The sequence below is a fragment of the Folsomia candida genome, unplaced genomic scaffold (assembly GCF_002217175.1).
Source record: "Folsomia candida strain VU population unplaced genomic scaffold, ASM221717v1 Fcan01_Sc015, whole genome shotgun sequence".
Taxonomy (NCBI): Eukaryota; Metazoa; Arthropoda; class Collembola; order Entomobryomorpha; family Isotomidae; genus Folsomia; species Folsomia candida.
Window position 1 is genome coordinate 2,136,101 of NW_019091207.1, and position 23,478 is coordinate 2,159,578.

Here is a 23,478-nt window from a genome sequence, read left to right on the forward strand (position 1 = left end):
AGAATTTTGCCTCATTCTCCAACATTGGAGGATTTTGGACATTTTAGACTTTCAAAATTATTTAGAAAGTGTTCTTGCGCCTTGCATTTCTCCCAGGTCAAAATATTCATCCGTTAAATAAAAACCACTTTCTTGCAGTCATTTCTTGCACGTGGTTATTAAACTCTGTTTCACCTTACATGGTATTACCGCCACACGAAAATAACATGGGATTCTCATGTTCCTTACCTGTGGCGGTAATACCATGTAAGGTGAAACAGAGTTTACTTGCACGAGAAACGCTAAGAAAGAATTATGTGACACTTTTGTCGAAATGGAATCTGAGCGTAGGCTGGACAAGAAAAATTCTGGATACGATTGAGTCTGGATTTCGCAATTTTTCTCGTGCAAGCAAAAGGACGCATGCATTTAATTTTAATGGAAATATTGCAACCTGAAGTTTTAATTACTGTGCAAAAAAAAACGTACAAAACTTGTTTTAACCAGTTTTGGACACGGATTTTGGACTTGCACAATGTCCAAAAGTGTTCAAAATAGAACTCCATCACATCCGGGGCAGAATTGTTTGCAAATGTTGAAATTTGCATGACATGCAAAAAAATTGCAATTTGAGACAATGTATTTCACGTTGTCATGTCAAGTTGAGAATTTCAACTTGCCTCATTTGGACCGGGACTCATTTTGCACGGCATTTCTTACTCAAGAAGAAGTTGTCCCAAATATCAGAATCAATTTCATCCAACAACATAATTATTTTTAACTATTAATCGTTCCCTTTGACCATTTCGAAGTTAAGCCAAGTTTGCGTTCATCTAGTGCGTCGAAATGAACGCACCCCCCACCTTTGAATCCTTCGTGTTGTACGAAGGAGAGAAAAAGTAAGTAAATAGATACAAAACAAATCGTTCATAATTACCAATTATTGGCTGAATTACAAATTATCCAGAGGTCGGAAAAAAGGTTTGGACGTCCAGGGCTGGCACACCCACAAAAAGACCAGAATTTACGTGGAGAAGGTAGAAGTCTTAGGAAAATTCAGGGTTTGTGAAGAAATTAACTTTTTATCACTGGAAAAATACATTGATTTCACGATTTCGTAAGAATAACGTATTTTGACAGTGGTAAAAACTTAATGTATTTACAATACCTTTATTTTCGTGTGACTGCTGCAGATTATCGTGTTTTTGTGGGTGTAACAGCCCTGGAATGGAAATCCAAACGCTTGGAAAAACGGGGCTCAACAAAATACTGCATTTTGAGTCAAAATTTTAAATTTTGACAAGAATTTTCCCCACCCCTTCAAATTATAGTATTTACATGCCGTACTCCTAGTATTTCTGTCTATCCCGTGTGTATCTTTCATTGACTTTTAATTTCTTTCTGTACATTTCAGAATCTTGGTAGAATTAGACACGAAAGTTCCAAATGCAGCAATATTTACGATCAATAAGGAGGACCACACTTTGGGAAACATGATCAGAATGTATATATTCAATTAAACGAACAATCGTTGTTGATTACATTTAACAAAAGTGATTAATAATTATTTATTGTGTATTTTACAGGCAGTTGTTGAAGGACCCTCACGTCCTATTTGCCGGATACAAGCAGCCGCACCCCCTGGATCCCAAAATCCTTATCCGAGTTCAAACAACGGCCGACTACACGCCTCAAGATGCTCTAAAAAACGCTATCACGGACTTGATCTCAGAGTTGTCCCTTTTGGAAGAACGATTTAGGGTACAGTATTTAAATAACAAGGAGATTTATATGAATGATGACACGAATTATTTTTTTAATCGTCTTGTATTGCAGGATGCCATTAAGGAAAAACAAGAGGGGATCGACTAAAGTTGCATGGCCGACTTTCAGATGTCTTCAATTTATTCTGATTATTTGGTCTGGCGTTTATTAATTATATAAATATTTCAACTTTCAACCAGGGCAAATATTATACAATTTTGTAATACGTTTATAATATATGATAATAATGATATGAAAGAAACATCGCGCGTAAATCTGATAATTGATTGTATAAATTTTCATACAAGGTGTATATTATGGAAAAATAATTTTGTACATTCCTAGCAAACAGGGCACACAAGTCGCTAGCTTATATTTTGCATGAAAGCATGAAAGAGTTATGACCCATTGAAAATGGAGGTCTCCCAGTGTATTATCTTCAATTTTCAGTAATTTAGTGTCAATTGATCATAAATTTAATTCATATGAAATTACTAAACGACACGATCTCCCAATGCTAAAGTTTGACAAAGATATTTGGATCCAAAGAGGAGAAAATGCGTCCTAAGTTTGACAAATTTTACCCCGTCCAAATTTACTAAGGATTTTCTCTTCTTCGGATGCAAATATCTCTGCCAAATCTGACCATTAAGAAATCGTTCTGCTTTCATACTCATTAATTTTTTTATCGATTGGCTTCAATTTGTTCAAAATCGGACAGCATACGCTCTGCAACCTCCAATATGAGTCACTGAAGCATTGCATTTTAAATTTTATGTTTCATTCCAGCCATACATTATCTGCACACCTTTTTTCATGAGAATATCTAAAATGTTATATACCTAAAAAAAATATATATGCATACATACCAAAGTTGGTACATGTATATATACATACACATACATATATATATGGCCCACATTAAAAAGGACACCGCCCGGATCCGGGTATTTTATTCGGAAGAATTCTCCCACCTCAACTCCACTGCCGGAAAACCCGTACTCTCCTCGGCGCAGGGAAAGAACACCACCACTCCTTCCACATATATCTCCTCTAACCTCAACGTCACGAGCTTTCGCCAATTTCTCGGACGAACCATGGACTCTTCGCGGAGAACGTGACGCCAAAACCCGTTATTTTCGTGAGATAGTTGCAAATTTCTAATATGCAAATATTCGCAAGGTTTTATGACAACTTTATAAATTTGCATTTTATTCTCAAGGTTTCCCTATGAAAAGAAGAGGACCACCAAAACGACCACGTCCTGACCGAAAGGCCCCCTTTTTTTCCTACTGCTCGAAACCATCGGATGTCTGCCTGTCTCAAGCCGTATTTCGGATATCTGACTCTTTGGCTTATATAGTGAACTTTGGCGATTATACATTTCTACGTACGGCCTGCATTACTCGCCTTTATTGATCTGCCAGAGTAGAGTGTGGTGTGGTGTGGTTCCTCACTTTCAACCCGGACATTATTTTCTAATAACTGGTTTAGTCCAAAAGTGATTAAAATATTCTTCTCGAAATTCTTTCAGTGTTCATAAATAGTTGCTTGCAACAAATTTTCAACTCACTCCAACTCCAACCTACTTAACGATAAGCCAAGTACGCGTAAGTATAAACTTTTTTTGTCACGGCATTTAATAATTTATAACCATTTCATAAACACCTAATTGCTCTTTAGAGGCGAATATATATTAGCCAATTACCTTCCCTCAACCATTACCAGAGTTATCATTAGGATAATTTTCTGTCTAGGAAATTCTTGGAATATTTAATGAATTTGTGGGATTATAATAAGCCCATCATTTCTGATTCCTTTGTCCTCGCGTGGCGTGGCCATTTATATAATCATCATGACAAAATATGTAGATAAACGTAGCTGAAAATGAAAAACTTTAAAACTACAAATCTCTGCGATCAAGAAATTCATACCTAAAAATAATATTGCTTCTGCAGTATTGGCACATTGTTCCGAACATTTCGTACGATTTCGATCATTCATACATATGTCCATGAATAATTCAATTATTTTAAATTCTGAGAACATGTACATGCAGAATTTTGTCCAAGAGTTGCGTCGTCGTTTCTTAATGAACTTCATTAGTTATTGGCTCATTAATACGTCATCTAATAATTTACCATTTTTCATCATTTAATTAACATTGGCAAAGTTAGGTCAGAGACAAATCATCATTTAAATACCCTTACGTTTATATTAGTTCATTCCAGTTTTGCATGGTAATTTCATTTTGATATATGCATAATAATGCAGCCACTATCTAGATAGGACCATTCCCTTCTTTCCATTGAACAGAAATAGAGCAAACTTTCTCCTCTCAATCATCTAAAATTATAGGTTTGTAATACCTACAAACTTTTACTTATTGGCAAACTTGTCTGGACACGAGACGAAATTTTAGGGGTGTTGGCTACTGGATATTATTCGAGAAGAAAAGGTAGTACCACAAGAAAAAAACCGTGTCATCATCATCGTCATGGGTTGACATTTACGTCGTCATTGCACTCTAAATAAATTCACACGTGATTAATCTCAAGCATCATTAGCGAGACAAAATCTCATGTCCAGTGCGTGCTATTTAAATGGCACGCCTGCATTTACTAATGACTTCATCACATTATTCTTTCCGGTCGGTCAGTGTAATTAGTGCAGAACTAGATGAAACCAAACCTGCAATAGAATTGAATCTCATTGCAGGAACGGTGCTTCATTCTTCATTGAATTACTTGTCTGCAATCATAAGTGCAATTTTCTCCTTTCAGACGTGACGTTCCTCAGCCAAGATGTCGGACAAGAAAGGAAATAATGACGGGGGATTCATGAAGTTTCTCTACAACAGCGACACCGGGGAGGTTCTCGGACGAACGGGAATGTCATGGCGTAAGTGGAACTTTTTCTTAACCAATACATATTTTTTATGGACAAAGAAATTTAAGGGGAACTTATAATGGAGGTCTCCCAGTGTATGGCGTCCGATTTTGAGCAAACTAGTGTCAATCGATTACAAATTTAATCAATATGAAAGTAGCAAAAGACAGGATCCCTCAATGGCAGAGATATTTGCATCCGGAGAGGCGAAAACAGTGTTCGGGTGCAAGTAACCAATTGGAAGAAATAAAAGCAAAAAAGTGGTATTTTGTAGGTATTTTGACCTGCAAGAAATGCACGGCTCAATAAAAAACCACGCCCCGCCGCTATTCTTCATATGGCTGGATGGCGCATATTTCTTGCACTTTCTCCCAATTTCTTGCACCTCGCATTTCTTGCGTTTCATGAGTGCAAGAAATGTAGCAAACCTGTAAGAAACGAAACGCTGCAACGCGTAGTAAATTTGCAAAGTGCAAAATTTGTCAACTTTAGCACGCGTTTTCTCTTCTTCGGATGGAAATATCTCTGCCAAATTTGCTCATTGGGAGATCGTGCCCTTTGCAAACTTCATATTCATTAAATTTTAAATTTCTGATTACTTGACACTAATTTGGTCAAAATTAGAGAGCATACACGTTGCGCCCCCTCCATTGTTAGAGGTTGCACACTTATCATGAGAAAAAGGTGAAGCCATACTTTTATTTCTCTCCGTGGACATAGAAAAAGCCGGATAACAGTGCATCATCAAAGAAAGAGAGATACATACATTTAGCAAATAATGAAGTAACTCATTCACATGTGGTTCCACTAGATAAAAATAAACTTGAGAATGTCAGAGGATGAAAATAGTCGCGTTATACGAAAAAAAAATGCTTCATAGTGACGTTACCGTTAAGATATACCCGGGTTTTTCTTTAATCTAATATTCATCCACCTTCAAAGTGCAGATATATTTAAGTACATATGTATCCACTTTATGTGCATTATGAAAGATTGGCTTGTTCAGTAAATTCTTGCTAGCAATTAACGAAATCAAAAGATTTAATTAATGACTAGAGGGCGGATATGTATGTAATTATTTTCAACTTTATACTATGATGACGACCGACGGTCAAACTCTGTGGGTGTGTCCCCTAACTCTTATAGATTTTTAAAAAATCAAAATATTTCCACGTATTGTCAAATATTTCTAGGTTTTTTGAGACATAAATTCAAAAAACACGTAAATCTTTTACATTTTAAAAAAATACATCTATTTTGTAAATATTTCAACGATGTGAGACGAATTTTTTTTTGCTCAAAGAAATTCCACCACACACCACAAAAAGTCCAGAGGATTACATATTTACATTCGGATATACAAATTTTGCAAAAATTCGTTTTTGTACACATTTTGCAAATAGTTCTGCATTTGTTTCGTAATTATTTCATGCATACGTATTTCAGCGATTTTTCTTAAATGCATATCCGCCCTCTGATAGTGAATCATTTTTTCCATCATGAAATCCATCAGACGTCGTACACACCATTAAACAAATTGTCCTAAAACTTTCTTATTCCTCCCTCCCAGTGAAAATCATTGTCTTCTACATCATTTTCTACGCCGGTCTGGCCGCCTTCTTCGGCCTGATGCTCTACATCTTCTATCAAACGCTGGACATCAATAAACCCAAGTACCAGCTAGGCGATAGCTTGATTGGATCCAATCCAGGCGTCGGATTTCGACCCCAACCCGATCAGGACAAGAATGTCGACTCCACCCTCATCTGGTTCAAACGAGGGGATCGTGACGACTTCAAATTTTGGTCCGAACAATTAAAGTCATACGTCGAAGGTAGGAGAATCATTGCTTATCATAAGAATTGATGCCTTATCTCTACAAAAATCGTCAAAATCAGGACATTTTTAATCATTTTTCGGCTCTGGGAACTTATTATTTTAAAATTCTGAACGGCAATTTTGTAGTCAGTAACTTCATTAATTGAATATCGGTGAGTTTTTTGAGCTAGTTTCGACGAGTTCAAATTTTTCATAAGGTTTCTTAAACCTGAGATCTTCTTCAAAAAACGGTCAAAATCTGGAGTGCATATTTTTTAAAAATTCCCTGCTCTACAAATTCGTCGTCCGGAATTTTAAAATAATAAATTTCCAGAACCGAGAAATGATTAAAAATGTGCTGATTTTAACGATGACGATTCATCGATTATCACTTTATGCAAAAAATAAGTACATACAACTTTATTGAATTTATCACCTAACTTATTCCAGAGGCAAGAAAGACAGCAGGAAAGAATTGTGATTTCGGAGCGGACAAAGCCAGCGATAAGGAAGCCTGTCAAGTGATTGTCGATGAGAAAAAGTTCGGCAATTGTACCGTAGCCACGGACTTTGGCTACAAAGACGGCAGTCCCTGTGTTCTAATCAAACTCAATAGGGTACGGACAACAATACAATACATTCCTCGCTCACCTACTAATTTATTCATTAGCCTTTCCATCGGTACATATGCACGAGTCACGCATTTATTATTGATTCCTTGTTTGGCAGATATACGGCTGGAAACCGGAACCTTTCGGCCCTGCGAGATTTTCTGAGGCCGAGTTTAAGAAAGCCATCGATGGTAAATTTATGCATATCAATATTCCAATCCTAACTAACTGAGAATGGAGGTCTCTCAGCGTATGCTCTCCGATTTTGAGCAAATTAATGTCAACTTATCACAATTATAATTAGCTAATACGAAATTTGCAAAAGACAAGATCTCCCAATGTTCACGTTTGGCAGAGATATTCGCATCCGAAGAGGAGAAAACGCGCAGTAAATTTGGAAAGTGTAAAATTTGTCGACTTTAAGGCGCGTTTTATCCTCTTCGGATGCAAATATCTGCGCAAAACATGAGCTGTCGTTTGCAAATTTCATACTAATTAAATTTTGTGGTCGATTGACACTAATTTCACCAAAATCGGAGAGCATACGCTCGGGGATCTCCGTTGTTAATGTGCCGAGTCGTACTTTAAACGATTGTATTTCCACCAGACAAAGCCAACAGTGACGCAAAGTTCCCCAAGATTCTGAAGACAGCGATTGAAAAGAAGCTTCAGGAAGTTAACACTGAAGCAGCAAAGGTACATTCCTCACAATTTATGTACATAATTTCTCGAGTAAGAATTTTTCTAAAATTATTATTACTCCTGGCCAATGTAGGAAGACGTAGCGAAAAGTGTGTGGATCAATTGCGACGGAGAAAACCCTGCCGACAGGGAAAACATGGGGAAAATCTCGTACGCTCCGATGCAAGCAATTCAATCTTTCTACTTCCCATTCATGAAGCAACCTAACTATGTCTCTCCGTTCATCATGGTTCAATTCGAAAGTGTAACACGTACGTCACATATTAAATTTCCAAAGCACAATAATTCTCATAATTTTGACCAGTCCAAAAAAGTGTTTCGTTTCTTGCGGGTTTACTACATACATTTCTTGCACTGCAAAGCAAGCCACACAAGAAATGCGAGGTGCAAGAAACTGGGAGAAAGTGCGCGTCATCTAGCCACGCGCCGTATGAGTATAGCGCTGGGGCGTCGTTTTTTGTGCCATGCATTTCTTGCAGGTCAAAATATGTATCTGCAAGAAACCACTTTCTTCCCGTTATTTCTTGTATTTGAAACACTGCTGTAATGTTTCGTTTCTTGCGGGTTTTCTACATTTCTTGCACTGGGAAGCAAGGCACGCAAGAAATGTGAGGTGCAAGAAACTGGGAGAAAGTGCAGGAAATATGTGCCATCCAGCCACGCGCCGTATGAAGTAGAGCAACGGGAATGAGTTTCTTGCGTCTTGCATTTCTTGTAGGTCAAAATACCTGCAAGAAACCACTTTCTTTCCGCTATTTCTTGCTAGTGACCCGAAAAACTGATCCAAACGTCTCATAAAAAATATGTAAATTCTCTTTCAGGCGGAGTACTGATCAACATTGAATGTAAAGCCTATGCAAAGAATATCTTCCCAGATCGAGCTTCTCGAACCGGCTCAGTCCATTTCGAGTTGATGGTTGAGTAAGGAACGTCGTCGCCGTGCAAATAATAAAACTCAATTGTTCGCCTTCGCTCACTGACATTGACACTCCAATAAAATCACTGTCGTCAAATTCCCCTTTTAATTAATTAAAATCTTAGTCATCACAAGAATTCAGACATAAATAACTAAATAAATATAGATTTGCTTTATCCCTGTACGTATATTTTGCTCGAAAAAGAAAGTCATAATTTGTAGCTTGATTATTATTTTTTGGTTTTGCAAAATTTCAGCCCAATTTTATTAACTACGTAGATGCGACTATCAGTATTAAGACAATTCATAAATTAAATACATGTAAATATGTAAAATTTGCATAATTTCAATAGCTAACCCCCCCCTCCCCCCCAAGTTCATGAAAGTGAAAGTAAACTAACACGTATTTCTCTGTCATGACCAAAAATCCTACCACTTAAGAATAACTATGCACATATTTTAAAAAAAACTTAATTTACTCTGAAAATCCTGCTTTATTTCTTTTATAAAATCAAAATTCCTCAAAATTTCAAAAATAGTATTACTTAAAAACAACGACCCAGAAAAAGTGAATGTAGTTATTTAACATATTAATAATCTCAGGAAACAATGGATAAAGTGAAGTGAAGTTGGAAGCCCCCGAATAAGTAATAAAAAAGATTAGAAATGACATGCAAATTAACTACTAATCTGTTTATAAAGCATAGAATTACTAAATAAGTATTATTTCCGGTCGAATTGTTCTTCTGCATTAAATTTTAGGACGGCTCTTCGTTATCCGAGTGATTAGAAAAATGTATGTATGAAAGGTGCAATTGTTATCAGGATAATGTGTATTTCAACCTTTGCTAGTACTTTTTGTAGAAATCTTACATTTAATAAGTAAAAAATGCTCTGTTGTCACAAGTATGTATGTAAATAGGAAAGACAATTTGCATCCCCGACACATATATGAGTACTTTCTCCCCCAGGAGAAATCATTTGTCCACTAAAAAGTTAAAGATATAAAACCATAAAAAGTTAACCTATGCAAAGTTCATTTAAATACTTAAGAATTTAAATAAATAAGTATGCTTGTCAGGATGATGTATGAAAAAAAAATCATTGTTAAATAAGATACATAATTCCTTTTTTTCGAGTCGTAAAGTTAACAAATTTTTCATTTCCTAGAAATTTATCAACTCCAGTCTCCCGTCTATTTAAAGGTTAAGAGAAGTAACTACACGATATGCAAAAAAGGTCAAGAAAATACCTGTAATAACTAAATGAGCTACCAGTAAAAAAAGTGATCCTGTAGAATAATTATCTACACTTTAAGGGGAATAATTACCTTCTGTTCAGTATAATAATTTGAATTTTGTGTATGTTTTTTCCGTAAAAAAGAAGGTGTTTATTCGTTAGAAAACTGTGTATCTACTCGTGAAAATAAATTCAAAGTTCATTAATTAATCTAGTAGTGAAAAGAAAAGATTGTAATAATGAGAAAAGGAATTCTTCAGTCATTTGTAGCAACTACATAAAAAACTGTATAATTAGTTATTATATGAAGGTTCGTTGTTGTTGGAATGGATTGGCTTTGTGCTGGATGATAAGTATGGGCGTATATGGATTTAAGGAAGATAAAAAAAACAATTACAAAAACCTTGCGACAAAATACAAAAATATAATAAAATTGTTAAATATTAAATTGATGTGTGGGGAGAGATAGGTTTTTATTCAGTTTTAGCTCGGTCGGTATGGCCAGTAAATATGAAATGCATACTTGTTTGCATGTCATGTATGTAGATGAAGAAGCATTTTTGCACATATTTGGCGATGTGCTCGAAAATACTGTAAAAATTGGTATATGTACAAATCAGTGGCATTGCATTAATGGTATTCACATTCTTTAACGTAGATTACTCGATAAAATCAGCACATTTTTAATCATTTTTTTATCTGAAAATTTATTTTAAAATTCTGCTTCCTGACAAATTTGCAAACAGTGAGTTGATTAATGGAATGGTGGAGAGCTTTTTCAGTCAATTCTGATGAGTTCCAATTTTTCAGAAGGCTTCTTAAACTTGAGATCTCCTCCTTCAACAACTGTCAAAATCTGGAGTGTATATTTTTTTTAAATTGGGAACGACTTTCTCTACAAATTTGTCGTCCAGAATTTTTAAATAAATATGGTTAAAGGTGTGCTGATTTGGGTCATCAAGTCCTACGTAAAATTCAAAATCCCTTAACTTTTCAAATTTTAGCCCCAATTAAAAAATTCGAAAACAATTCCTTACTCGAATAATTAAAAATTGTTCGTAAAAAAAATTATGACACAAATATATCTTTAAACTATTAATCGATTTATTCACTTGAAAATTTTAATTATCGGTGTCCATGTCACGCAAACAAAAGGGCTGCATAAATTGCCTCATTGTGTGATGTGATAAAATACCTAAAAAGAATCATTACATCGTTGCAGACACATTACAATTATTTCTAGTTACACAGCTCAAAACTTCGAAAAAGGTCACGTCCAATTTTTTATAATTTGTTTTTCTAAAACTTAAAGCATGTTGTTTGATTTTTTTAGAATTTGATGTTACATTTCTGAACTGATTTACAACTCAATTCTCATTCATTTCCGGTATGCTAAATACATAACGAAAATAAATAGAGTTTTACTTAATCATATTTATTTTTCTAGGATCAATTCGACACTGAAGTGCTACTTGGTCGCGACTTTTATTAGATATTTATTAAACATACAAATTTCAAGTAATTTCTAATTTGTTTTAAATAAAAATTGTAAGATGCACCGTGTTTTAATCAGTGATTGAATATCAATCACGCCAGAAAGTGGTTTTATTATAATTTAAAATGGATAAATATGTTACAGGTTCGTTGTACCGTTTGGAGTAATCAATGCAATGACGGTGAGTTTTTTCAGCCAGTTTCGTTGCGTTTTTATTTTTCTAAAGGCGTCTTAAACTTAAGATCTCTTCTTTTAAACCCTGTCAAAATCAGGAGTGTACATTTTGTTTTTAATTGGCAACGATTGTCCCAACAAATTTCCAGAATTTTAAATTCCCAGAGCCGAGAAATGAATAGAAAAGTGGTAATTTTTTCATCCAATCCTACGTTAAAAATATCCAAACCCACGCCACCCTTGATTTTCTTGAATTATCCGTAAAAACCCGATATCATTCCACATTTCACAACGACTCAAAAATAAACTTCGTGCAAACATACACACATTTTTGAAATTAGTAGGACAATACTTTCCACCAGGAAAATTGTATATACTTTTTTTCCACAAATTTAAATATTGATGAGACCATTTATCTAGGTCGACACAGTCAACCGACCGCAATTTCTCTTCTGTAAAATAAAATCCCGGTTGAATGAGGATTGCAAAATTATGAAAATATATTGAACGTCTCGTACATATTTAGATTTTATTTTTCCACTAATCAGACCAACTCGACGTGTCGCCTGAAATGGAGAGTTGCGTGCCGAGCTGAATCCACAATTTCATGAATAAATCTTGGCGAGTTTCATGCATATTTTACTTTCCTTGCAATCCAAAGCTTTGCCGCACAGCGGAAGTAATTTCATGCGGCATATGTACATGCACATGCTAAATTAAATATTACCACCCAGTGTGCCTGGTCTGCTTCAAATAACAAGGCCAGATTTCACACCGTGTCAGTGTTCAATGTCAGAAGCAAAGATTTTAATATAAGCAAAATCAAAACAAAAAATAAACAATAAACAAAATCTATTAAATAAAATACCACTATTTTGTCCAGCATACATAGTTGACCTTTAAAATGACCTTTAATAAGCATTTGATCTGTTGGTTAGCAATTTTGACCTTCTCGGTAGGACGATCATCTGCAGGGACGCTGGTCAAGCAGAATGGGACTGATTTCTTCAGCTCCAGAGCTATCAATTCTAGACCGTTTGTTGGAAATCCACCAGGACAAGATGGAAATTTTGATAGTTCTCCATTTGTCCAGTCAAAGTGGACAATTTGGGATAAACCTCAAGACCAGTTGGCCGTGGAAGGAGGACAAAATGTCAGAGGTACATTAAGGGAAAGTAAAAACTACTACGGTACAAGACCCATTATGGGATCGTCCTTAAACAAAGAAATTCCGGCGATGTCATATTCTTTCCCAAATGGCAATACCGTAAGTAAATACATAACTTATGGATACTTTGGATGATGATTTAATGTTGCATAAATTTTTAATCCCACTCCACCGTTAATTGTCTTTATACGAAAATTTCTAAAATTAGATCAATTTAATGAGTTTTGAAATAAATGTAACTTTTCATTCTTTAAATTAAAGTTACTTAATTTTTGGTATATACTACAAAACTATCGATTTCAGAAAAATGAGCGAATTAATTTTTGAAAAATTAACTTTACATCAAAGTTGCATTTATCTCAAACCTCATGAAATTGATGCTATTTTAGAAATTTCCATTTAAAGACATTGAATCGGGGTGAGATCAAAAATCTATGACCAAATAAGTCCACCTTAAACATTCTAAAATTCCAGGGTTCGAGCCCAACCCAACGGCAAGATTGTAACAGTAACACGCAAGTGACCGTCTTCCCAATTATTATGGTCCTAATTGCAGCCATCGCGGGTTTAATTACGGTCGCAATTGTGTGGCTGATTGCCAGAAAATGGTAAATTTTATGCTCCCAGTGGTTACAAATTTAGTGCACAACTAATTATTGTCTGCATCTTTTTTAGGACTGATTATGGCTCCACATCCTCCACAGGACATCAATACAGTGGTTACAACAATGGTTACAACAATGGACGAGGCATTTCTCAAAATTTGCCAGCAATTTTGAAAAATTTCGATTTTGATCAGTTGACCAATCTTGTAATTAAAGGGATTGAGACTTATCGCTCCAGCATAGAAAAGAAGTCCGCCTAAAAATGTTCACGTCATACTTTTACCATGCATTATCATGACATTGACGAATATTATTTAAATTATTTACATATGCCTTTATGAAATTATTTTTAATAAAAACTTTTAACTAAACTAATTAAACTTCCATTTAAAATTACAATTATTATCAATGCGTCATAAATACACAGAAGAAAAGTAACACAAAAGCAAGTAGTAATTATCAGATGGTGGATATGCATTTATGAAAAAGAGCTGAAATATGTACATAAATAATATGGTTAAGGATATGGCTAAACATGGCAAACAAACCTGTAAATTTTTGGCACGTCAAATATACAAAAAATATGAATTTGGGCAAAATTTGTATTTTCGAATTTAATCCGGTGGATTTTTAGTCATCCGATTTCTTTGAACAAAAAAAAATCGTCTCACGTTTCATTGAAACATGTAAAAAATTTACATATTTTTCAAATACTATCGGAAATATGTACATGTCTGAAAACCTACAAAAAATGCAAAAATATATCAAGATACTTTGAAGTTTTTGTGATCGATAAAAGTTAAGAGACACACCGACAAAGTTTGACCCTCGGTCGTCATTATGAAAAAACTGAAAATAAATACATATTCGCCCTCTGATCTGCTAATTACATAGTAGCACTGTCAACTGTGCCCATACATTCGTTCGGCACATTTACTCCTACATACATCGCATACATACAAATCTCCAAATTATTATAATTCCACCACTCAAACTCAAACAATTTACTTTCTTTTTTGGCTCCATTAACCAGATCTTCTCGGAGATGTCATGAATCCTTATTTGCCAGTAACATTTGAACCGCACTTGAACCTGCATGAACCCCACACCTAAACACGTTCATAAACACCACTACCGCACTAATTATGACGTCTACACCTTACATCCTCCTCTTCCTCACCACTGCCACAAAATGGTCAAAGTCACAATAATTATTAGTGTGCGAGACGACGCACCAGTCCCACTCACAACTTTCTTCACCATAAAAGACGCATCCGGGGTTTAATTCGGCCTAAAAATATATAAAATGTGGCGAATTCCTCCATCCCGGCGTCTCTCTACTACTTCCCCCCACTCAAGAATAACAATAATGAAACATCTAACAATCATTTATTGTTCCCTAAGTGTTCTTGTCCTGCATGGGGTCACCGCTCAGAAAATAAAGAACAACAATGGAACAACAACTGCTCCTAAAAATTCCGATTCACTGATCCCATCCGACTCATTATTTTCCGCAGAAGAAGAGGAGACAACAGACAACTACCGACAATTCCTCCCCCCACAATTTCACCCCCAATTTCCCCAAAATATTCCCCAGTTTCAAAGTATAAATCCTGCCTTTCACCGATATCCACCGTACCCCCAATTGGGTTACGTTGACCCACAACAAGTCCAAAATCAGCAACAATTTCAGCAGCAATCTTATGCAGATCCTGACCTACTAAATATTCAGCAAAGCAGTTCTTCCAACCGGAAGACGAATAAACAGGGAAGCAGTTCAAAAAAGAGGAGAAAGCGTCCCCAGAAAATTGAAAATGAGGACACAGATGGAAACTTTGGACCACCGCCAGATTTTTCACAAATTACCGGATATCAAGTTCAACTGCCCGAAATACCGAAAAGAATACGGAAGAAGAAGCGACCACAGCGAGTCCAGGAGGACTATGACATTGATGGCGATGGAATTATCAATGTTTCCGATTTGCACGAACCAAATCGAAGTGTGAAGAAGCAGTTGAAGAAAAAAGTCGAGCCGGAACATGAACTCGGAGACGTGAACAGTAAAACAATTGAAGGAGGGGATGGAATTGAGGGAGATGAGAGAGCGTGTCCGGTAAATACGTGCATATTTTTTGTAAAGAATTTTTTACCACTTGGTAATAATCATTAAAATAATATCTGTCGTGATAGGGTTGCATTTCCGGGGGTTGCAATACGAACAACGTTATTTCAGGACTTCCGCTTATCCAGATATTGGCTGCAATTAAGGTTTAATCAATTATCATGAGTGTAAAATTAAGTGTCATCAGTTAATATTAATTAATTAATTCGCAGGCTGGAATCGTTTGGGCAGGAATTTTCTTGTTCTTGTACAAGAACTTTATAGCTGGAGGGAAGGGCGAGAGTCAAGAAGGGTATTGTCATATTATTTAATGCAAATGAATTAAATCGTCTCCTAATCTTTTATCATATTTTATTAGATATGGATACGCCCCAGCCCCACAAATGGCGTACGGGCCCCCTCCATCCATGGCATACGGTAACTCAGCCAATTATATACAAAGATAACCGATATATCGTACCATCATGTGTTCCGTTTCTTGCGGGTTTGCCACATTTCTTGCACTGCAAAGGAAGAAATTCAAGAAATGGGAGGTGCAAGAAACTGGGAGAAAGTGCAAGGTCATTTAGGTTTTTTAGCCACACGCCGTATGAAGTACAGCGGCGCGGCGTAGTTCCTTGCGCCTTGAATTTCTTGCAGGTCAAAATAAATAGCTGCAAGAAACCACTTTCTCCCCTTTATTTCGTGCACGTCGTTACTTCCACCAGAATCATTTCAGCAATAACATATTTCGCTCCATTCTTCCAGGTCCACCGCCATCTCCAGCGTACGGTCCACCCCCTTCGTCCGGTTATGGCCCACCCCCTGCCCCAGCTTATGGTCCGCCCCCTGCTTCATCCTATGGTCCACCCCCTGCCCCAGCTTATGGTCCACCCCCTTCTTCCGCCTATGGTCCGCCTCCTTCATCCGCTTATGGTCCACCTCCTTCGTCCGGTTACTCTACTCGCATTTCCTACCCCACCGGAAGAAAATCCGCATCCATGATGGACTCGTTATCTGACACAGTCTACAACTCGCTGGATACCTTTTCCAAAACTTTTCAAGACGACAACAGTTCACCCACCGGAACAAATGTCAAAGTAAAAACAAGCTAGCCAGCTTAAAAACAAGCTGGGGATAATGGGGATAGCTGGGATAATTTCTTAAAACTAATGTACATGCATATAAATTATTAAGTATTTATTCATCAACTTTAAGAAACAATAAAAAACAACTTTCGACTGGACTCGATTCGTTCATTCAACGAAAATAAATAAATACATATCCATTTCAAGATCAGGAAAGACTCTCGGAGACCTAGTGACACAATTTCATGTACCGAATAGCTTGGCATCCTTTTTTCATGCAAAATAAATTATCTATATTATGCATGCATACTGGTCGGGTAGCGGTACCACCGGGGTGAATTACCATTTTTCTCATTACTCGTACTTAAGTAAGCAATACACAATCTTAAAACTGCGTTACACACAACTTCATTGCCCAGCTTTCTTTCTTGACTGCAAAGATAAATAGGTAGCAAAATTGCAAAAATTTGCAAAAATGCGGGTCCTCAAAATTTGCTCGCTTTTGTTCTCACTCGGCCAATTTCTGCTAGTGTTAAAGTTGATCGAATTAGTGCGAGGAAACCCGACCCCACCCTCAAATCTACAAATTCAAGAAAATATCCCCCAGCAAAATGACGCCACTGGACGAAGTTTTTTCCTTGCGCCGTCCAAAGTGAAGCAAAAGAAGTACAAGCTGTGGGGCACCACGACCACTGTTGAGACGCCCACAACCGATCTCGTTGACCGCTTCGGGCTCGAAAATGAGGAAGAGTATCAATTCGAATCGGTCAAAAACTCGTCAGATTTGTCACCACTTCGAAAAAATGGGACGATTGTGCCGACGGTTGAGGGGCGGTTGTGTCCAGTGAGATTCTTTTTCTTTACCTTCTGCCCGCTTGACATTCCCTTTGCTAGACTTCTTTTCTCCAAGGAACTCATGGACGACTACTACAAATCACAAAACTGACTCTAGTATTTTTAACGGCTTGACGTGTAGAGTAATATTTATTAAGTAATAGTGATTCAGATACCAAATTAGCAGTGATGAAATTCCATTAAGCACTTAAATACTTTAAGGTAAGACATTTTTAAGAATGTACAAGGACTACCAAAATGACTTTGCATATGAGTTCACTGCTACAATAATGCTTAATTTCATACACCAGAACCGGATGACTCATCGCTAAAATCGTAAAAATCATTTTATATCATTTCTGCTCGGGTCTGGGGATTTCTTTTCAAATTCTGGACGACAAATTTATTAGTTGAATGGCGGCGACTTATTTAAGCCAATTTCGATGAGTTCCAAATTTTCTGAAGGCTTCTTCAAATTGCTTCAAAAACTGTCAAAATCTGACAAAAATTGACAACTCCCTGCTCTAAAAATTTGTGGTTCAGAATTTTTAGATAAATTCCCAGAGCCGAGAAATTATAAAAAATGTGCTGATTTTGACACTTTTGGCGATGACTCATCGAGTCCTACATTATCTGAAAGGGTGACCTTTTTGTTGCAGGGTTGTGAAGGTGGGACATGCGGAGGAAGCCTTTCCTCCTACGGCTTCCCTGTCATTCCCGTCGTAATTGCGATCATAATCGGAATTATTTGGTTCTTCATTTTCTTCTTCTTATGGTACTTTGCAAGTGAACCCGTCAAAGCTGGATATTCAGAGTCAAACTCGTAAGCAGTCATATATTTACAAAAATCTTGGGATACTATCAAACTTGGAGTAATTTTTGTATTAATTAAAACTTCAGAAATTCTGGAGGTTACGGTTATGCAGCAAGTGAACAAAGTGGGGGATACACGTCAAGGATGAATAATGACCCTGGCAGTATATTTGGCCTTTTTAACTCCAACAATAACTTTAACCAGCTAACGACAATGGTCACCGAGTCTTTGTTCAAGTTGGCCGCATTATACAATTCAACTTAACAAACTATTTATGTACATATGTAATTCAGATGCCAATCTCATTGCCATTTAATTTGTCCGGATTGACACATACATAAGTTTTAACAGGTTTAATTTATTTTGCATAAAGTATATCTTATCTCGTTTATGGACGCAGTCGATATTAAATAAAATGAACAAAATGTAAAATATTTGCTTATCGAGTTTTTCATTCCAAGTCTTTCATCTTCACTAATCTACGAACTGCATTGCTGTATCCTTCCTTAAAGCGGAAATATATTCCTGATGTCCGTCCTAAAAAAACAAGGATCAGAAACATATTGTCTAGTTAAACATGTACAATGAGGTCTTTCAGCTCTCCGATTTTTACCAAATTGGTGTCAAACATAATTAACATGAAACTTGCCAATGCACAATCTCCTAATGCTCAGGTTTGTCTAGAATATTTGTATTCGAGGAGAAAATGCACAGTAAGTTTGGAAAGTGTAAAATTTGTCAAATTTAGAACACGTTTTTTTCTTCTTTGGATTCAAATATCTCCAACGAACCTGAGCATTGGCAAATCGTGTTTTGCAAATTCCACATTAATTAAATTTGTGATCGATTTATACTAATTTGGTCAAAATCGGAGAACATACGCTGAGAGACCTCCATTGTTAGAGTTCTACAGGTTATAAATAAGTATCAATATTCAAAACTAATACGTACGTTTCAACGCCAACAAGTCTTGAGTTTTTTGCGCCGAGAGGGCAACCGTTCTACCAAAAAAATCCTTTGTCGTCATTTCCTAAAAAATCATGTAATGCGGAAGAAGCTTATTATTTATTAAATTCAGTAGCCCCAAAAAAAACAATAATTGGATTCCCATACAGCTTTAATCCTTGAAGAAACAGCTACTGGCTTGGGTACTTTAAACTCTTGAGTTTGTTTCTTCACAGTTGTTTGAGAATTATTAGCCTCAATTGGTTTTGGCAGGAGAGATTGTGATCGTGAATCTATTAAAACATTATCATTCCGACGCATTTTTTCCGTCTCTATTTCCCGAGCTACTAGCTGCTTAACGGCATATGCAAAAGTTCTTTTTGACCCTTGGGTGTCCTGAAGCTTCAGTTTTGTCAGTGCCTCAATATCTCTGAGTTAACAAATTATGTAATTAATTAACTAGTTTGCTTGATTATTAAAATTTAGTCAAATAATCTTATGCTTTTTAAACTCACGGTTCCAGCACAAAATTGTACGCTCCACTTTCCACGCTTTTCATTTGCGAGTATGATAAATTGTATGCGATCATGACTTCCACAATGTTGCGTAATGTTTCCCTTTCACGAGCCGACCAAATCTGCGTTGGTACCTGTAAAAACAAAGAATGCAGTACTTCAATTAAAATAATATGACAGTTACATTACGGTTCTCATACCGGTCTAATCGTAGACGGCTGAATTACTGAGAGCAGGGACGGAAGGAGATCAGTTATGGCGTTATGTGCGTCCAAAAATCTGCCAACGGAAGGAACAACTTCGGACAGCATGTTACTGATGATGTTTCGAGTTCGAGGTATTTTTTGGGTCGCCTAAAATTTAGATATATGTGTTTATTGCCCTTATTTTGAAATATTCACGATTAATAAATGTTTATAAACTTACATCGTTCGACGGAAAATTAATTTTGAACCATGCTCGCTGACCAAATAGAAAGTGACAGGCGACAAAATGAATAGGAAGATAACCCATCAGGGAGTAATTTTGATGTTGCTGAATTGATGCATTCATTTCGCAAAACCAATTAGTCCAACTCAGCCCTTCTAGAATCTATGGACCAAAAGAATGAACAATATCAAACAATCATACACAAAAAACGAATATGATGTAACAATGGAAGTCTCCCAGAGTATTCTATCCGATTTTAACCAATTTAGTGCCAATCGATCGCAAAAATTATACAAAATTATACAAAGCGACACCATCTCCAAATGCGCAGATTTGACGGAGGTATTTGCATCCGAAGAGGAGATTTTAGCGCAGATTTTACACTTTCCCAATTTACTGTGCATTTTCTCCTCTTCGGCTGCAAATATTCCTGCAAAACTTCTAAAACTTGCGCATTGGGAGATCGTGTGTTTTATAAATTCCATAAATTTGCAATTAATTCGGTAAAAATCTTTGAGCATACGTTGGGAGATCTCGAGTTGTAGAGTGACCTGAACGTGAACTTACCGATTCAAAGTAACAATCTTTAAATTTGCTTCTTAGATAATTTTCAAAAACACCACCGAGTAGTTTTTCATACTCGCCATAGCTTTGGACCACTCTCAGAACTGAGTTAAATCGGACAGCAGGTTTAGAAGGGTCCACATTGTCGTAACGGTTCCGTTTACTAATAAACATACACAAAAATGTCAAAAATGGAACATTTTTGAACTATTAGATAACGTGGATGCTATTCTCTTACCTATCCGGAATCGTAAATATATCCGACCACACAGAAAATAAACCTTTCGATTTATCCTTCATTCCTATTTGCGAAAACAAGGCATCTTTCGGAGTGCAATTCTTCTTTTTCAGAAACTGCAATGTGGACAAACATGAGCGAATGTCACACTCTGATTTCTCACAAAGACTTTGAATCGTTCCATTATCAAGGTGAAGGTGTTCCCGTAAAGATATTTCGTGCAGTCTTTCTCCCAAACTGCAAAAAATCAGAAATATACCATAATTTCCGAAAATTAGTCTAAAACTTCACAATGAATAAATTATTTTACTACCATGCCACAGTAACTGGAAAGAATTGCAGAACGAGTGCATGTTTTCTCAATTCCTTCAATGACGGTGCATATAAATCATTGCAGATGCAAATAATCGGGCGTTTCAGAACCTTCTTTAACTTCTTTTTCCCTTTTTCCACCGAATTTCCAGATATCAACTCAATCAAGACGTTGACCGTGGCCTTCAATAGATTTCAATTGTTAGAAATGGATACAAGTGGTGCTATGCTACAAGATATCAAACTTACCACAGGAGCCCCATCAATTTCATCAATTATTAAACAATTGGGCTTTCCATCTTGAAAGATTTCAGACTTTGACTGCAAAGCATCGTCCAGAACTTTAGTAATGTAGTCCACGGATCGATCATCACTGGCATTCATTTCCCGAACACTATACCCTACAATACAAAAATATACTTGTATTTATCTACAAAATATTTGAATCACACTAAACAATATATGAACCAACCTGCATGTTTTGCAATAACGTGGGCACAAGTTGTTTTCCCCAAGCCCTAAACAATAAATAATAGTATAACGCAAATTAAAATAGAAAATGCCCTTAATAAGTGAGATCGTCATAAATATTAATTACGTACCGGTGGACCAAACAACAACGCCACTTTCAGTTTTGGTCTTCCCATTTCGTCATATTCGTCAAGACCGGCGTACGCATTAGCAGCAGCATTAGCACCTTTGGAATGGAATTTCTTCTCCAGTTTTTCTTTTTCCTTTGCCTCTACAAATATGAAAAACACAGCACAAAATTATGTATATAATATGGAGTAGATATAATGCAGACGTTAACGTAGGGCTTGACTCATTACCTAAATCGTAAAAATCAGTACATTTGTAATCATTTCTCGGCTCGGGGAATTTATTCTAAAATTCTGAAAGACTAATTTGAAGTCACAACTTGATTAATCGAATTGTGGTGAGTTTTTAGGCCAATTTCGATGATTTCTAATTTTTCTGAAGGCTTCTTAAACTTGAGATCTCCTACTTCAAAAACTTTCAAAATCTGGAGTGTATATATTTTTTAAATGGCAACAACATGCTCTCAAATTTGTCGTCTAGAATTTTCAAATAAATTCTCAGAACCAAGAAATGATTAAAAATGTGCTGGTCATCGAGTCCTACGTCAATCATTATTCAAATTGTAATACCCAAATTGGCATATTTATCCTTCGTCATTTTGACTTTTGCCAAAAAATCAGTTCCGAACACAGATTTATCCCAGAGTTTTAACCAATGGAGCAGCGTTTTATTTGTTCCCTGCAATAAAACAACTCATTCTGAGAAGCCGAACGTTATCTTATAAATAAATATGTATAACAAATATGTACCTCTTCACTTAACAAGTCCAAATACGACCTAGGCTTATATTTTTCAACCCAAAGTGACTCTTCGCACCGGTTGTCCACCCCCAGCCCCGCCACCACGTCTTCATTTTCGACTATGTTTGCCAAACTGCGATGAAACCTGTCTTTCTGAAACGTGTCAAAAGCAAGCCAAAGATTTAAAAATTACGAAACTACTTTAACAAATCGCCTCGTTTCTCGTACCAAAATCCTTGCTTCCGCTTTAATTGCGCCCCAATTATTAAATAGCTGGCAGTTCTTCCCTCCTTCTGTGGTTATCAATTTACGAGGCTCATCCTCCTCATCCTCACCTAGTTCTTCACTCGTTTTTTTCTCCGTTTGCAAAATTCTGAGATACACTCTCGACCCGGACTCGGTGGTTACTGGGACGTATGGAATATCCTGCGGGATGTGGCGAAGAACGCGGCGATAAGGCACGATAAATGGGACACTTTCCGAGTCAACATTCTCATCCGTGTCGATGATGGTATCTTCAACGTCCAACTCTGACGTTGGGTTTGACGGTGTTGTTCGTTGCCTCTTGGTCAACTTGATGAATTCCACGTCGTCTAATAAATACACAACGATATCGATAAGTCATTATTTCATAACACATGCTGTATTTCAAATTATTTGAATTATTTACCTCTCGATCGCCTCTTCCCAGTTTCCGTAAAAAACAAGGGGTCATCATTTTCCACGTCACAATCCATTTTGAGCAATGACAGTACTTACAACTTAATTTCAAATCACAAGAAATTGATGATTTGGATCACAATTAAGTTAATTATGTTAAATTAAATAGGAAATCAGTTGCAAGAACTAAGAAGTGAAAAACTTCACTCAAACCTGGTCCCGCTATGTAATGCCGCTCTGAAAGCATTTTGCTTGCAGAAGGAGACAAAGAGAAAACT

The 23,478-nt window shown here is 36.4% G+C and overlaps 6 protein-coding genes across 11 annotated transcripts; 5 read left to right on the forward strand and 1 right to left on the reverse strand.

Moving 5' to 3' along the window:
* Nucleotides 1–665: 665 nt before the first annotated feature.
* LOC110856194 (DNA-directed RNA polymerase II subunit RPB11) lies at nucleotides 666–2,056 on the forward strand. The gene is made up of 4 exons (XM_022104662.2): nucleotides 666–878; nucleotides 1,394–1,483; nucleotides 1,566–1,740; nucleotides 1,816–2,056. Exons 1-4 carry the CDS (start codon nucleotides 826–828, stop codon nucleotides 1,849–1,851), a joined length of 354 nt encoding a protein of 117 aa, XP_021960354.1. The 5' UTR covers nucleotides 666–825; the 3' UTR covers nucleotides 1,852–2,056.
* Nucleotides 2,057–3,148: 1,092 nt separating this feature from the next.
* Nucleotides 3,149–10,366, forward strand: LOC110856271 (sodium/potassium-transporting ATPase subunit beta). Of its 3 annotated transcripts, none has more exons than XM_022104747.2 (8): nucleotides 3,149–3,353; nucleotides 4,527–4,644; nucleotides 6,203–6,466; nucleotides 6,901–7,067; nucleotides 7,180–7,252; nucleotides 7,669–7,757; nucleotides 7,837–8,014; nucleotides 8,585–10,366. In XM_022104747.2, the coding sequence occupies exons 2-8, from the start codon at nucleotides 4,548–4,550 to the stop codon at nucleotides 8,686–8,688; spliced, it is 972 nt and encodes a 323-aa protein (XP_021960439.1). In that variant the 5' UTR covers nucleotides 3,149–3,353; nucleotides 4,527–4,547; the 3' UTR covers nucleotides 8,689–10,366. The 3 variants fall into 3 exon arrangements, with proteins under 3 accessions (XP_021960439.1, XP_021960440.1, XP_021960441.1); XM_022104748.2 differs by having other exon boundaries at nucleotides 3,149–3,347; XM_022104749.2 differs by lacking the exon at nucleotides 3,149–3,353 and adding an exon at nucleotides 4,065–4,201.
* A 128-nt stretch (nucleotides 10,367–10,494) lies between these two features.
* LOC110856312 lies at nucleotides 10,495–13,735 on the forward strand. 2 transcript variants are annotated; one of them, XM_035856907.1, is made up of 5 exons: nucleotides 10,495–11,305; nucleotides 11,366–11,436; nucleotides 11,558–12,854; nucleotides 13,230–13,363; nucleotides 13,431–13,735. In XM_035856907.1, the coding sequence occupies exons 3-5, from the start codon at nucleotides 12,492–12,494 to the stop codon at nucleotides 13,618–13,620; spliced, it is 687 nt and encodes a 228-aa protein (XP_035712800.1). In that variant the 5' UTR covers nucleotides 10,495–11,305; nucleotides 11,366–11,436; nucleotides 11,558–12,491; the 3' UTR covers nucleotides 13,621–13,735. The 2 variants fall into 2 exon arrangements, with proteins under 2 accessions (XP_035712800.1, XP_035712799.1); XM_035856906.1 differs by lacking the exons at nucleotides 10,495–11,305; nucleotides 11,366–11,436 and having other exon boundaries at nucleotides 11,534–11,594; nucleotides 12,526–12,854.
* A 716-nt stretch (nucleotides 13,736–14,451) lies between these two features.
* On the forward strand, nucleotides 14,452–16,707 carry LOC110856364. The gene is made up of 5 exons (XM_022104848.2): nucleotides 14,452–15,473; nucleotides 15,551–15,628; nucleotides 15,695–15,774; nucleotides 15,841–15,899; nucleotides 16,230–16,707. Exons 1-5 carry the CDS (start codon nucleotides 14,667–14,669, stop codon nucleotides 16,574–16,576), a joined length of 1,371 nt encoding a protein of 456 aa, XP_021960540.2. The 5' UTR covers nucleotides 14,452–14,666; the 3' UTR covers nucleotides 16,577–16,707.
* Nucleotides 16,708–16,941: 234 nt separating this feature from the next.
* LOC110856226 lies at nucleotides 16,942–18,626 on the forward strand. 3 transcript variants are annotated; one of them, XR_004836260.1, is made up of 4 exons: nucleotides 16,943–17,605; nucleotides 17,695–17,719; nucleotides 18,043–18,206; nucleotides 18,284–18,626. XR_004836260.1 is itself a non-coding variant. In XM_022104697.2 (3 exons), exons 1-3 carry the CDS (start codon nucleotides 17,025–17,027, stop codon nucleotides 18,459–18,461), a joined length of 711 nt encoding a protein of 236 aa, XP_021960389.1. In that variant the 5' UTR covers nucleotides 16,942–17,024; the 3' UTR covers nucleotides 18,462–18,626. The 3 variants fall into 3 exon arrangements, 1 of the variants encoding a protein (XP_021960389.1); XM_022104697.2 differs by lacking the exon at nucleotides 17,695–17,719 and having other exon boundaries at nucleotides 16,942–17,393; XR_002548555.2 differs by lacking the exon at nucleotides 17,695–17,719 and having other exon boundaries at nucleotides 16,945–17,605.
* Nucleotides 18,536–23,423, reverse strand: LOC110856225 (chromosome transmission fidelity protein 18 homolog). The gene is made up of 16 exons (XM_022104696.2): nucleotides 23,211–23,423; nucleotides 22,769–23,133; nucleotides 22,550–22,693; nucleotides 22,370–22,478; nucleotides 21,803–21,942; nucleotides 21,673–21,718; nucleotides 21,450–21,601; nucleotides 21,202–21,383; nucleotides 20,889–21,125; nucleotides 20,654–20,813; nucleotides 20,084–20,248; nucleotides 19,858–20,010; nucleotides 19,658–19,791; nucleotides 19,311–19,572; nucleotides 19,149–19,227; nucleotides 18,536–18,734 (listed from the first exon to the last, which is right to left on the reverse strand). Exons 1-16 carry the CDS (start codon nucleotides 23,275–23,277, stop codon nucleotides 18,649–18,651), a joined length of 2,481 nt encoding a protein of 826 aa, XP_021960388.1. The 5' UTR covers nucleotides 23,278–23,423; the 3' UTR covers nucleotides 18,536–18,648.
* Between the last annotated feature and the right edge of the window lie 55 nt (nucleotides 23,424–23,478).